Source organism: Rhamphochromis longiceps, linkage group LG22, assembly GCF_057381845.1.
Source record: "Rhamphochromis longiceps isolate RC_006_pf linkage group LG22, R_longiceps_female_GT1.1, whole genome shotgun sequence".
Classification (NCBI taxonomy): Eukaryota; Metazoa; Chordata; class Actinopteri; order Cichliformes; family Cichlidae; genus Rhamphochromis; species Rhamphochromis longiceps.
The window spans coordinates 14,043,293-14,057,177 of NC_140577.1; the positions used below are offsets into that span (position 1 = coordinate 14,043,293).

Genomic DNA, 13,885 nt, shown 5'->3' on the forward strand with positions numbered 1-13,885 from the left:
TGCTACCTTGATGATGTCATCATATACGGAACGTCAGAAGCTGAACATGAGGCCAACTTGCGTGCTGTGTTACACAGAATCAACAATGCAGGACTGAAACTCAATGTTGACAAATGTCAACTCCGTCAAACTACTCTGAGCTTTTTGGGTCAAAAGATCGGTCCAGAAGGTCTGCTGCCAGATGACTCTCATGTCACTGCCATCCTGCATGCTCCGCCCCCTACTGATCCTGCAACCCTGCGCTCATTTCTTGGCTTGAGTGCATGGTACAGCAAGTTTGTGCCAAATTACGCGACTGTTGTTGAACCTATGAGAGCTCTTCTGCGTAAGGACTGTTCATTCCACTGGAACGAAGCAGCTCAAGCAGCGTTTGATCAAGTCAAGCGGTTAATCGTGCACAGCCCTGCCCTGGTGATGTTCGACCCCAGTAAGCCAACCATAGTCTCAACAGATGCCTCAGACTACGGTGTAGGTGCTGTTTTGACTCAACTTGACGGTAATGATGCAGAACATACTGTTGCATTTGCATCTCGCAGCTTGTCTGATGCAGAGAGGAAATACTCAATCGTTGAGAAGGAAGCTCTAGCTTGCGTCTGGGCTGCTGAAAAATGGCGCACATGGCTCTGGGGCAGAAAATTCCTCCTACGAACAGATCACCAAGCACTGACAACACTGCTGACTACTAAGGGCAATAACAGAGCTGGTCTACGCATAGCCAGATGGTCAGCTCGCCTGTTGGAGTTTGATTATGAAGTGGAATATAGAACTGGGTCACTGAACCATGTTGCTGATTGTCTTTCTAGGCTTCCACTTTCCGAGACAGACATGGCATGTGCAGAGGATGGGGAGTCAGTTGCAGCCATCCTCACTGATCTGAGTGCTGTGTCTGAGGATGACTTCCAGTCAGGGTGCAAAGACTGTCCAGTGTTCACAAAGCTCCGTGTGCAGATACAGAAAGGCTGGCCTGCTAGGAAGACGTCACTGGATCCTGACTTACAGCCGTACTTCCCAATCCGCCATGAACTCGCGGTCTTGAACGAGTGCATCATCAGAGGTACACATCGATTGCTAGTGCCTGAGTCGTTGCAGAAAAAACTCACTGATATAGCTCATGAAACTCACCAAGGCATCGTCCGTACCAAACAACGCCTGAGGGAAATGTACTGGTGGCCCAAAATGGATTGTCATATAGAGACACTGATAAAGAACTGTGCAACGTGCAGACAGAATGACAAGTCCGCTGTCACCCATGATGCTCCACTCCAACCCATTCCTTTACCAGCTGCTGCTTGGGAAAAGGTGTCTGTGGACATCATAGGCCCTTTTGAAATAGCCCCTTCTGACTGTAGATTTGCCATCACATTGGTAGACTACTTTAGCAAGTGGCCTGAAGTAGCTTTTGCTCCCCGAGCTGATGCAGCTACTATCATTCAATTCCTTTCTGTAGTTTTCTCTCGTGAAGGGAATCCAAAGACACTGATAAGTGACAATGGCTCTCAATTTCTCTCTGCTGAGTTCACTGACTTCCTGAAAAGCAGGGGAATCCAACACCTGAGATCCTCAGTGTATTACCCAAGAGCTAATGGGGAAGTTGAGAGATTCAATAGATGCATTAAAGACTGCCTACAGACTGCCTCGATTCAAGGACAACCCTGGAAATCGTTCCTGAGAACTTACCTGATGGACTACAGAGCAACCCCTCATTCAACAACTGGAGTTTCCCCTTCAGAACTGCTCCATGGACGACGAATGAGAACAAAGTTACAGGTAATGGATATGCCTGTTCCTCAGACAGAGAGGCATACCATGTGCGAAAGAGTTAAGAATAAGCAAATGAAAATGAAAGAATACACTGATGCTCGCAGACACGCCAAACCATCCAACTTTCAGCCTGGTGACAAGGTACGGGTTAGGAAGCCGTGGAAGGTAAAGAAAGGCGAGTTAAAGTTTTCCAAACCAAGGACTGTCATGACAAGGAAAGGACCAAACACTTATTTGCTGGATGATGGACGGACCTGGAACGCCTCACACTTATCGGCTCTGTCAGAGCTGAACGCAGGTACTGATTCTGACACAACAATGGACTGTCATAAACCAGGAACTGATCTAGCATCTAACTCTGAGTCTGATAGTAGGCTTAGGCCCACCAGGATGAGGAACCCACCTTGCTGGACTCAAGACTTTGTCATGGGAAAGTGAATGTTACTGAGTAATGTGAAATATGTTAAAAGTGTATTAGGTGACATACATCAGAATGGTGAAGTCAGGTTCACATAAGAAATCCTTGTTCAAAGGGGGAGATGTTGTGTCCACACATACTATTGCATTTGTTCTGTAGATGCATTTACCAGAAGCGCTAGAGGGCGCTAGTGAGTATGTTGTTCTGGTTGTGGTTTTGAAGAAGAAAAAAAAGAAAAATAAAGAAAGGAGTCAACTCCAGTAATCCTCTGTTCCTACCTGCGTGTGTGTGTAATGCTTGCTGAACTAACACCACACAACACTACTGTTAGGTATTTTAGTACCATGGTAGCATTTACTGGATATTGTTTTATAGTGACATTATACAGGAAAACTCTGTCATTCAATAAGGCCCCTTTGTTTTAGTTATTTTTCTCTTTGACCCAAGAATTGATGTGTGAGAATCACAGGCTGGTACAAGGTTGAAATACCACAGAGATCACTCCCTCAGCTACATTAGTTTCTTAATCTTTTAGACGCCTGTTGAAGGCCAAATGGTTTGTTTCAGATTTCACTAATGAAAGAACTCTTCGTTTTGTGCCTTGAAAATATGTCGCTGAGATAATCACAATTGTAGCTGAACTGATAAACTACACAAAGGATGCTTCTTCACCCATGGGCAGGAAGACGCTGCCTTATCTTGGTCTGTACTGGTTTAAACTGATAAATCTGCTGTCTCATGAATTTTACCCTCTATATAAACTGTTGTACTTGTGAATAAAGTTGAGTCAATTTGGGAAGACAATCTGAAGCGGTCTCTGTTTTCTTGTTCTCCCAAGCTGCTCCCGAGCTCGTACTAACACGCTGAATGGCATGCTTGAATATTACTTGAGAATATATTTGACTGTGTTACAGACTAAGGGACATTCTCTGCTGATAGACGTCCACGCCTCGAAGGAAGCCGATCCACGGAGTAGGCCCTGGAAACCGTTTCCTTCAACTACCTGATTTGCTTTCGCTTTGCTTAGCGATTACACTCAAGATACTTTCACTTCACTTGCCATTGTTGGCATTCAGTGCACACCTGTGGAAAATTACGATGTGAGTATTTCATTTTTTATTTTCAGATTCTCACTCAGCATGACACAATTTGATCGTCATTTATGGCTTTCTTGACACAATTAAATGACATTTTACCCAAATAAAACTAAAAAAAATAAATTCCATATTTAACCTCTGTGCAGATCTAAAATGAGAATTCTCTTTTATTGTCATTTTATGGCAAAGCTTTGTAATGTAAGCCTTATACGTGTTGGCTTTTTTCTCACTGTTTTGTTCTGAAAGCCTGCAGCTCCAATCGACTGCAGCTATAGTTCTGCAAAATTATGAAGTGAAACGAGTTTGGCTGGAAATCTCATCATTTACGTGAAGTGCATGCGTACATGAAGTATTTGTCCTCTCATAAGATTGCACAAACCCAGACGTAGACTCACACCAGTCTGCTCGTTTAACCCTCAGCTCCCATCACTACCAAAAATGTCTCATCTCACTGAACTTTTCAAGTATGTGGACGACCACCAGGACCTGTATGTGCAGGTAAGATCACTCAGAAAAAACTATATAGTGCAGCTGCTTAATCATTCAGTTTTTTGTGTGATTGTCACTTGTTTTAATGGCTTATTGAGCTAACTAAAAACAGGACAGATTTGCAACTCATTCACTTAAGCTGGGATTATAGTAGGTTCCAACTGTAAAACCAGTTTTCCTGATAAGATTCAGTGATATTATAACTGCTGCTTGAGTTAAATTTTGTGGGTCTGATGTCCTAAAAATCACTCACATTGGCTCATTCTTGTGCAATAATTAACTGCATGAAATAGTAAAAAGAAAAGAAAAGAAAAAATTATAAAAGGTATAAAAAACCCATTTTTAATTTAATTTCTTTAAATTACTTGTTTATAATTGTCCTCAGCGCCTGGCTGAGTGGGTGGGTGTCCAGAGTGTTTCTGCTTTGCCTGAGAAGCGCGGGGAGATCAAAAAAATGATGGAGATGGCAGCCAAGGACATCAAGAAGCTGGGAGGGACTGTGGAGTTGGTGGACGTTGGCAAGCAGAAGGTTACTTTTCTTAATGGGTTAATGATTTGCATATTGCATGATCTTTCTTTTCTTAAATTTCACCATAAATGGACCTTGTTTTTAAATGGTCACTCAGATTAAGTTTCATTCATGCAGCTTCCCTCGGGAGAGGAGATCCCCCTGCCTCCTATCATTCTGGGGCAGTTAGGATCAGACCCAGCAAAGAAGACGGTGTGTATTTACGGGCACCTTGATGTTCAGCCAGCAAACATCAGTGACGGCTGGGACACAGAGCCTTTTACTCTGGTGGAGAAAGACGGTAAGAGGAGAATACTGAAAACAAATCCAAATCCAATCAACAGGTAGGTAATGCAGGATGAGGATGTGTGGAGTGAGGTGTGCGAATCCTGTAAGGTAGCATAACTAAGAGAAAACATGCTATCAACAAGCTTAACTATGTAGACTGGGAACACTGGGTGAATGTATTTTTAACAGGTAAAGATAAGAAATATAAAACAAGTCACAGAAGTATATTGAGAGCTTGAAAAAAGAAGGCTGTTGGCCTTCTTTAAGTTTTAAATTCTCATCCAAGAGATTTTTTCAGTTCTAAAACAAATGGTTGTGTCTCAGGTATTTAACCCCTAATAGTTTTTCTCAGGAGGTTCTGAGGGTTGTTGATCATGCGAGTCATCACATTAGCCAAGATGTGAAGAAAACAAGATGTGGGCCATTACCATCATATGAGTTTAAGGTTGAGACCTTGCCTGAACACTTCCATTTAGCAAAGCTTCAAAGATTGTGCAAAGGTTGTTACTGTGAAAGACCATCGTTGAACGGAGGTGGTGGATTAGAACACCAGCTGTCAGCCACCTACACTTGAGATCCTATTTGGGCACTTCAACCTCCACTCACACCTTGCCTCAGGTAACCTCAGCAGGTCACATGACAGAATGGTGAAACAGACTCTGCAAGTGAAAAGGCAAAAAGGCTCAAGTGATCGAACCCCCAGTTTCTACGCCCCCTAAAACGGGTCAGTGTCGGTAATGTTTTGACTTATTAATTGTTGAGCGTGGCGCTTCTCAATGCCCGATCTATGACAAATAAAACGTTCTTATTGAATGATCTTATTCTTTCCAAAAAACGGGACTTATTATTTTTAACTGAAACCTGCCAGCGTGATGGTGACTATTCTTCCCTTATCGAACTTTGCCCGGGCGGGTACTCCTTTGTCAGTCGGCCGCAGACTTCTGGTCGTGGCGGAGGACTGGCTGTGGTGTATCGAAACTGGTTTCACTGTCGCTCATTGATGGTTGAAAAAATGTCAACGTTCGAACTACAGCTGGTTAAAATTGGAATTAAAGATCCGTGTTACTGTGCTGTAGTTTATTGTCCACCTGGACCTAACGGTCAATTTTTAAAGGAATTCAGTAACTTTTTATCTTTCATCTTGAAGTTATATTAAAACTAGACTAGCCCCCTGTTACAAAACCCTCGCCCTGGATAAACTACAGCATTCGCTGTTTAAAGCCTGTCTGTCGTAAAACTGAGCGTTTGTGGAGAAAGACTTGTTTACAGGTTCATCTCTTTCATTTAAAAGACCTTTTAGTTTCCTTTAACGCTTCAATTCGTGATGCAAGGGCTGCTTATTTTTCAAACCTAGTCTCTAAGAGCAGAGGTAACCCTAAGGTTTTATTTGACACTATTAGGGATATTGTTGCTCCGGCTTCTGCTGCTGTCCCAATTTCTTCGAATGAAGACTGTGAAAATTTTCGTTCCTTTTTGTTGAAAAGGTTAGCAATGTAAGGAGCAACATCTCTCCCTCCATGTACCATTTGCCTGTTCCGATTTTACTTAAGCCTGTCAGATTTGAAAGATTTTCACCAGTGTCTTTACCTGAGTTGTTGAAGCTGGTTACTTCAATAGATCATCCTCCTGCCCCCTTGATATTTTATCTGGGTCTTTGTTCAAAAATGTTTTTGAGTCTATTGATCCTAGTGTTCTTAAAATTATTAATGCATCTCTACTCTCTGGTCAGGTCCCTGGTTACTGTAAAAGTGCTGTCATTCACCCACTTTTAAAAAAGCCTAAACTTGATCCTTCTTTGCTTTCCAGTTACAGACCTATCTCAAAATTGCCTTTTATTGCCAAGATTTTAGAAAAGGTTGTGGCCAAGCAACTCACAGTTGTTCTAGATGAACATAACATTCTTGATAAATTTCAATCTGGCTTTCGTAAGGCTCACTCTACCGAAACTGCACTTCTTAGAGTGTCTAATGATATTTTGATGAATTATGATGCTGGAGAGTGCACTGTTTTGATGTTGCTGGATCTGACCTCTGCTTTTGACACTGTTGATCATCTTATTTTGTTATATAGATTAAACCACTGGGTGGGTGTATCAGGTACCGCATTGAAATGGTTTAAATCCTATTTGTCAAATCGATCTTTCTCTGTGGCTACCTCTAAGTTCAGATCCTCCGTCAGCTCTCTTGCCTATGGGGTGCCTCAGGGCTCTGTCTTGGGACTGTTATTGTTTTTGTTGTATTTACTCCCTCTTCTGCAACTTCTTAGCTCTTTCTCTGATATTTCATATCATTGTTATGCAGATGATATTCAGCTATATATCTCTTTTAGGCCACCTGATGTTTCTAAGCTCCAAATCTTGCAGTCCTGCTTAGATTCCGTTAGAGATTGGATAGCTGGTAATTACCTTCAACTAAATGCTGATAAAACCGAAGTCATTGTCTTTTCTCCTGAGAAATTTGTTCTCCTTGTGGTTAAAAATCTAGGCCCTCTTGTTTCTTATATTAAATCCTCCATTAGGAATCTTGGTGTTACATTTGATCCAGCTCTGACGCTGGACACACATGTTAAATCTTTGGTTTGCTCTTTTTTTTACCATTTAAGAAATATCACTGAGTCCCATTGTGTCACGTTCCGAATTGGAAATGATTATTCATGTTTTTGTTTCATCTCGCTTAGACTATTGTAATTCCTTGTTTACTTGCTTAAGTAATGCCTCCCTGGAACGAATGCAGGGTGTTCAAAATGCTGCTGCTAGGCTTCTGATAAAGCATCACAAATACTCCAATGCCACTCCCCTGCTGATTCAGCTGCATTGGCTCCCTGTCAAGTTCAGGGTCCATTTTAAGATCATAATCATGACTTATAGTGCCCTGCACGGTGGAGCTCCAACTTACTTAAGTGATCTTCTTCTTTCTTATCACCCCAGCAGGTCCCTGAGGTCTTGTGACCAGGGGTTGCTGGTTGTCCCGCATACAAGGTTAAAAACAAAAGGTGACAGAGCGTTTGTATCAGTGGCTCCCAGACTCTGGAACTCGCTCCCTTTGAGTTTGAGATCTGTGGACTCAGTCATGTCTTTTAAAAAGCAGTTAAAACGTATCTGTTTAAACCCGCTTTTGGTTGATTTTGTTTTGTTTTAGATTTTAATGTCTGTTTTCTGCCTTTGTAAAGCACTTTGTGATTTTATCTTGAAAGGTTCTATATAAATAAAATTTTACTTTACTTACTTTACTTACTTACTTTCCCTTGTGAGTCATGACTGGTCCTTTATTTCACAGACTGTGCATTTGTTTGTTCACATAACTAAGTCACTGCAGCATTCCTGAATTGGTGTCTATGCTTTGTTATGCTCCACACAGTAATGCAAAAGCTGCACCTGAATAATTTTAACCCTTTAAGGCTTCTTTGTTTTGTGTTAAACAACACAGATTGACTCTGTTGTGCACGATCTTACAGACTCTTTAATACTGTGTAGCACAAGGTAACCTAATAATTTTTGCTGCTCTACCCTACATGTTTGCATTTAAAAAACTTTTTTGACGGGACAGGTAGGAGAGGTTTGGTTTTTTTTAGAGCCACAAAATTGAGCACGCGTAGTCTTGTGTGTTTTCTGGTGAGAGTCAGATGACACAAAATGCCACATCCTCTTCTCGCTGTATCATTCCTGCCTGCCTCAGCTGTGTTAGTGCTGCTTATGTCACATTTTACAAAAACCTGCTGCAGATCATTTTTTGTATCATGAAAAAGGATTTCATATCATTACACATAATCTTAGTCATGATTTAAACAAGCTTAAAACGGGGCACTGTCGTCTGCTGACTACGTAATAAACATAACCTTAGTATCATTTTTCAACTCCACTATCTTCTCATTAGAACCTTGAAACTGAAATAAAGTTTTCTTTTTGTAGGTAAGCTCTATGGAAGAGGATCTAATGATGACAAGGGTCCAGTGTTGGCCTGGTTTAACTGCATTGAAGCGTATCAGAAGATCGGAAAGGTACAGTTACTGCCAGATTTAAGCTGGCCAACAAAAGGTGTTTCAAGTTCAGATAGTTTAAAGATGATATGATATTTTAGTGTGTCCTAAAACAACCCTGAAGTGGCTTAACATGCTAAGTTGGCTGTGTTTAAACACTGAAGTGAAATTACTGACAGGAGTATATTGAGGTGTGATGGTATATTTCAGAATCTGTAAATGTGCACTGATACTAAAATGTCATTAATGTTTTTCTTTTTTTTTGTACAGTGATGATAAAGCAGAATAGCTACTATACATCACTGTATTCTAAAAAGATATGCAGGTCATTTGTACTATTTTAAAAATATAATTTTAGCCTATTTACAAAAATGTGACCTTATCTAGCTATAAAATTAGAGTATATCCTTAGTTAGGAATTTCATTAATGGGTGTTTAGTCAGAGAAAGTAAATCCCAGCTGGTGAATGTACAGTATTTATTTTTATCTATATAAAAAATATCACACCTAAGATCATCAATTAAATCCTTAGTCTGGACTCATATTCAGCTTTGTTAGCTCATTTTGAGAAATGTAAAACATGCATTCCTGCTGTCTACTATTTACATTTATTCAGTGGAGCACCCACAAATTCATTGTACATGTACAATGACAATAAAGTGCTATTCTATTCTATTCTATTCTATTTGTGCGTTAAAGCAGCGGTCCCCAACCCCCGCGCCACGGACCGGTACTGAGCCGCGAGAGTTGAGACTCTGGTGCGAAATGTATGGTTTTCAGGGTTGTTATCGTTTTTTTTTTCCATTAACTCTGTTTTCCTGGGTCTTTTCACGTGTGTTATGAATAGATCTTTTTTTCGGTACCGGTACTAGTTTTATTTTGTTGTATTTATCCGCGACACCTTAAAGGCCGGTCAGTGAAAATATTGTCGGGCACAAACCGGTCCGTGGCGCAAAAAAGGTTGGGGACCGCTGTGTTAAAGTACACCACTGATTGGCAGATTGTTGGTTGTTAAAAGATTATTTCTACTCTAGAAAATGAGCCTAAATTTTTTTTCTTATGTATCTCTCTTCTTGTTGCAGGACCTTCCCATCAACATCAAATTCTGCTTCGAGGGGATGGAAGAATCTGGATCTGAGGGTCTGGATGTTCTTGTGTTTTCTAGAAAGGACACTTTCTTTAAAGACGTGGACTACATCTGCATCTCTGACAACGACTGGCTGGGCAAGAACAAACCCTGCATCACCTACGGCCTGAGAGGAATCTGTTATTTCTTCATTGAGGTGGAGTATTGGATTATTGTTGTTGGGGGGTGGGGACAGTGTTTCAATTTAAGAGGGGTATACTTGAGCTTTTTGTGTTTTTTAAAATTGTGTTTTACGTTCAAACTTCAAGGTGGAGTGCGCTGAAAAGGACTTGCACTCAGGGGTGTTTGGTGGCTCTGTTCATGAGGCCATGACTGACCTCATCGCACTTATGGGCAAGTAAAGCTGATAATTGTGATTTTTAGTCTCACACACCTTATTTTACGCCAGTTTAGAGTTTTAATCATGTGTTTGTGACTTCCTGCACAGGCTCCCTGGTTGACAAAAGGGGTAAGATTTTGGTTCCTGGGATCTATGACAGTGTGGCGCCTCTGACAGCAGAGGAGCAAAAGCTGTACGAGAAGATCGACTTTGACTTGGATGAGTACTGTAAAGATGTGGGGGTTGACCAGCTGCTGCATGACACAAAGGCAAAGAAATTATATATGTTTTTCGCATCACTCATTGGTGGAAATGTGCTGTATAATGTGGGGTCATTCACACTTTTTGAACCTATTTTTCATTATTTTTTCCACCATAGGAGCAAATTCTCATGCACTGCTGGAGATATCCTTCTCTTTCCCTTCATGGTATTGAGGGGGCTTTCTCTGAAGCAGGAGCCAAGACGGTTATTCCTCGCAAGGTCATCGGCAAGTTTTCCATCCGCCTTGTGCCTGACATGGACCCTAGAGATGTGGAGAAGCAGGTAAACACTGTGATAGGTAACAATGATGGCATACAACACTCACCTAAATCAAGTCATCTTTTTATAATCAAGTAGTTACAATGTAGCAGAGGTCGCTCTGTATCTCACACATATTGAGTTTATTAGAACTGACTCTGAATTAACATGACAAAGAGATGTAGTTAAGTTTTAGTACTTAAATCTGAGCCTGGACTGACTGTGGGCCACTTGGAAGTAGCCACATGATTAGCTTCAGGTTGTTTCTGCATAAAAGCTTCAACAAGTCTAAGTTATCTTCCCCTCTTCAAGGTCATCGATCATCTGCAGAAGAAGTTTGCTGAACTGGGAACCCCCAATAAACTGAAAGTGAACATGGGCCACGGAGCCAAAGCCTGGGTCTCAGACTTCAACCACCCACACTACATGGCAGGGAGAAAGGCCATAAAGACAGGTACAAGGACTTAATGATAAAAGCTGTTAGATTAAAGCGGGAGTTCACTCAATCGCACCCATTTCTGTTATCTTGCTACGAAGCTCAAATCAGCTGTGTGTTTATTATATTACAAAAGTGTAAAACACTTTCTCCTGCCATAGTACAACTGACTTTATTACAGCTTACATTGTGATGCTTTTTCTTTAAGACAAATCAGATATTTCGCCATGTTTAGAATAGAATAGAATAGAATAGAATAGAATAGAATAATCCTTTAATTGTCTCACAAGGGGAATTTTGGTTGTAACAGCAGCCAAAAAGACACATATACAAACAAACAGTACACAGGTCACAGAACAGAAACATACACAATTTTTCTTACATATTTACATTAAGGACAATGGTTACTATATACAGAGAGTACTGTACAGTTATTAAATTAAATAAAAATAACTACAGATAAGAGGCAAACCAGGTTGTAGTGCAAATCGGTTAATTAACTTATTGCAGTTACAGCGCAGATGTAAACATCTATGTTTGTTGGGAGCAGTTCTGATTGTACAGTCTGACAGCTGCAGGGAGGAAGGACCTGCGGAAACGTTTCAGCTCCTGGCAGATGTTTCAGGACATTAAACACAAGGACAAGCAATTTTTTTAACATAACTTTTTTTCTACATATCTTTATAAGCTTTTTTGTTTAATGCATGTTTTTGTGAACATTTTTTGGCATTTTTCAGATATTTCCACTGATAGAATTATATCCAGTTTTGATGTGACAACAAAGATTTAATAATAATAATAATAATAATAATAATAATAATAATAATAATAATAATAATATTATTATTATTATCATTATTATTATGACATATTTTGACTGCGTTTCACATTGTCTAATCCTCCTCGCTGTGCTGTAGTGTTCGGGGTCGAGCCTGATCTGACTCGCGAGGGCGGCAGCATCCCGGTCACCCTGACCTTCCAGGAGGCCACAGGCCGTAATGTCATGCTACTTCCTGTAGGGTCCTCTGATGATGGAGCTCACTCTCAGAATGAAAAGATCAACAGGTTGGTCACAGCTCACACCGTTTCACTTCTTTTGAAATGTGGAACAAGTAGGAACTATTGATAAAACGGATGAAATCTTGTGGTAAAAGAAGAGGATCATGTTTGTCATCTCCAGATTATTTCTGTGCCAAAACGTGATCACAGGTAAAGTGAGTTTTTTAATTACAAACTATTATCATGGCTTTATTTCTCCATTTTCAGATCAAACTACATTCAGGGAGTCAAGCTGCTGGGAGCATACTTCCATGAGGTCTCTCTGCTGGAGTGATTTGATGGTTTCTCATAATGACAGGTATAATATATGCTCATCCTCCATATCAGACCATAAACTTTGTGGATTTACTTTTCACAATGAACGGTTTTATACACCCTGCTGATAATAAACATGTTTTTGTTACTTTATTTGAGTTGTTTTTCTTTTCTTTTCATGATGTAATAGGATTTACTTTTGATACAGTGCACTGCTTACCATCATAACCCACAATAATAGGGTAAAATTTTTGTAAGGTTAATTTAGAAGCTGTCAAATGTGATTGAGGCATCAGTGATAGCAGCATGACCAAATACTGTTACTGTGTTAGCGTTTTCCACATTACAGCATAACAACCACTTCAATCAGTCTTGCATTCATACTGTAATTTGAGTGTGTCGATAGTTTATGAAGACTTGTGGTTAATAGGGTGGTCCCTTTTGTTCCATGGTTTCAGACATGAGTTGTCTTTATGTTACTTTAGGAAAGATAAATCTGTCATAGTCTGCTGTGGGTGGCTGGAATTTCCATAAGGCTCCTGAACCTATCTGGGATCCGCCCCTGGGCAGGGCCACCACCAAGTCCAGCTCCTGCACACCTGGAGCCAATTGCAGGCAATCAAGCCAGAGGGATTTAAGCCACATGTTGATGTTCATTCACTGCCAGTTTGTCATCAACCCATTTGCTGGATTCATTTTGGCTCGCGCTTTACCTCTGGACTCAGGATACCAAGCAATCATTTTGAAAATCACTCTGTGCCTCACCTGGTTGCCCTCCTGCCATCACACTCCATCTGAAGACCCTGGATCTCAGGTCAGCCTCGCCACACCACTCGGCTCCCCTGGATTCTCGTCACTCCCATCTCAACACTCTGTGTCCCCTACTGCAATGTGACAGTTCCCTGCTCATATCCATTCTGCATCTCAGGCCCCGTTCCCTCACCCTAGCCACGTTTCCCAGGCCATGCCACGTCAAACTCTGTCTTATTGTTTCTTTTTGTCCTTGCTATGTTTCTAGTGCTTAAGCCTAATAAAATATTGTTAAATCATCTGCTGTCTCTGCTCTGGGTTTCTGCGCCTGAAATCAGTTCAGTACAGTCCCATGACAAAATCTGGGTGAGTTTATATCACAACCTTAGATAATTCCATTTCCTGAGAGCAGGATGAAAATACCACCATGTATTCTGATTGCAGTCCATGATGTTAATCAGAAGGTGTATTGATGCTACATACTGATTTTTACTATATGCTACTTTTTTTTCTTTTTTCTTTCAAGTGCACAACCCAGCCATGGGGGCTTCCACAAACCAGTGTACTTTTAGTACCAGTCCCAAGCCCAGATAATTGGAGACGGTTGTGTCAGGAAGAGTCTAAAATCTTGGCCAAATCAAAAAATGCAGCTCATAAAGAATGAGATTTCCATACCGGATCGTTTAAGGCCCGGGTTAACAACAATCACCTCTGGTGCTGTTGGCCAGTAGGGTTTCTGTGGAAACTGCTACAGTTGGCCAAAGACAAATAAGGACACAGAAGAAAGAGGGAAGGCATGTTAGGAGACAGTGAGAGAGAAAAGGAATCCTGCCAGGCAGGAGGAATAAAGTTAGACCTCAGAT

General features: G+C 40.9%; 1 protein-coding gene across 1 annotated transcript; it reads left to right on the forward strand.

The window, feature by feature from the left end:
* The first annotated feature begins 3,177 nt into the window (after positions 1-3,177).
* On the forward strand, positions 3,178-13,333 carry LOC146643705 (cytosolic non-specific dipeptidase-like). The gene is made up of 13 exons (XM_085396599.1): positions 3,178-3,279; positions 3,697-3,774; positions 4,151-4,294; positions 4,412-4,574; positions 8,469-8,557; positions 9,619-9,819; positions 9,932-10,016; positions 10,111-10,271; positions 10,382-10,546; positions 10,835-10,976; positions 11,876-12,023; positions 12,225-12,315; positions 12,758-13,333. The coding sequence occupies exons 2-12, from the start codon at positions 3,715-3,717 to the stop codon at positions 12,289-12,291; spliced, it is 1,425 nt and encodes a 474-aa protein (XP_085252725.1). The 5' UTR covers positions 3,178-3,279; positions 3,697-3,714; the 3' UTR covers positions 12,292-12,315; positions 12,758-13,333.
* The last annotated feature ends 552 nt before the right edge of the window (positions 13,334-13,885 follow it).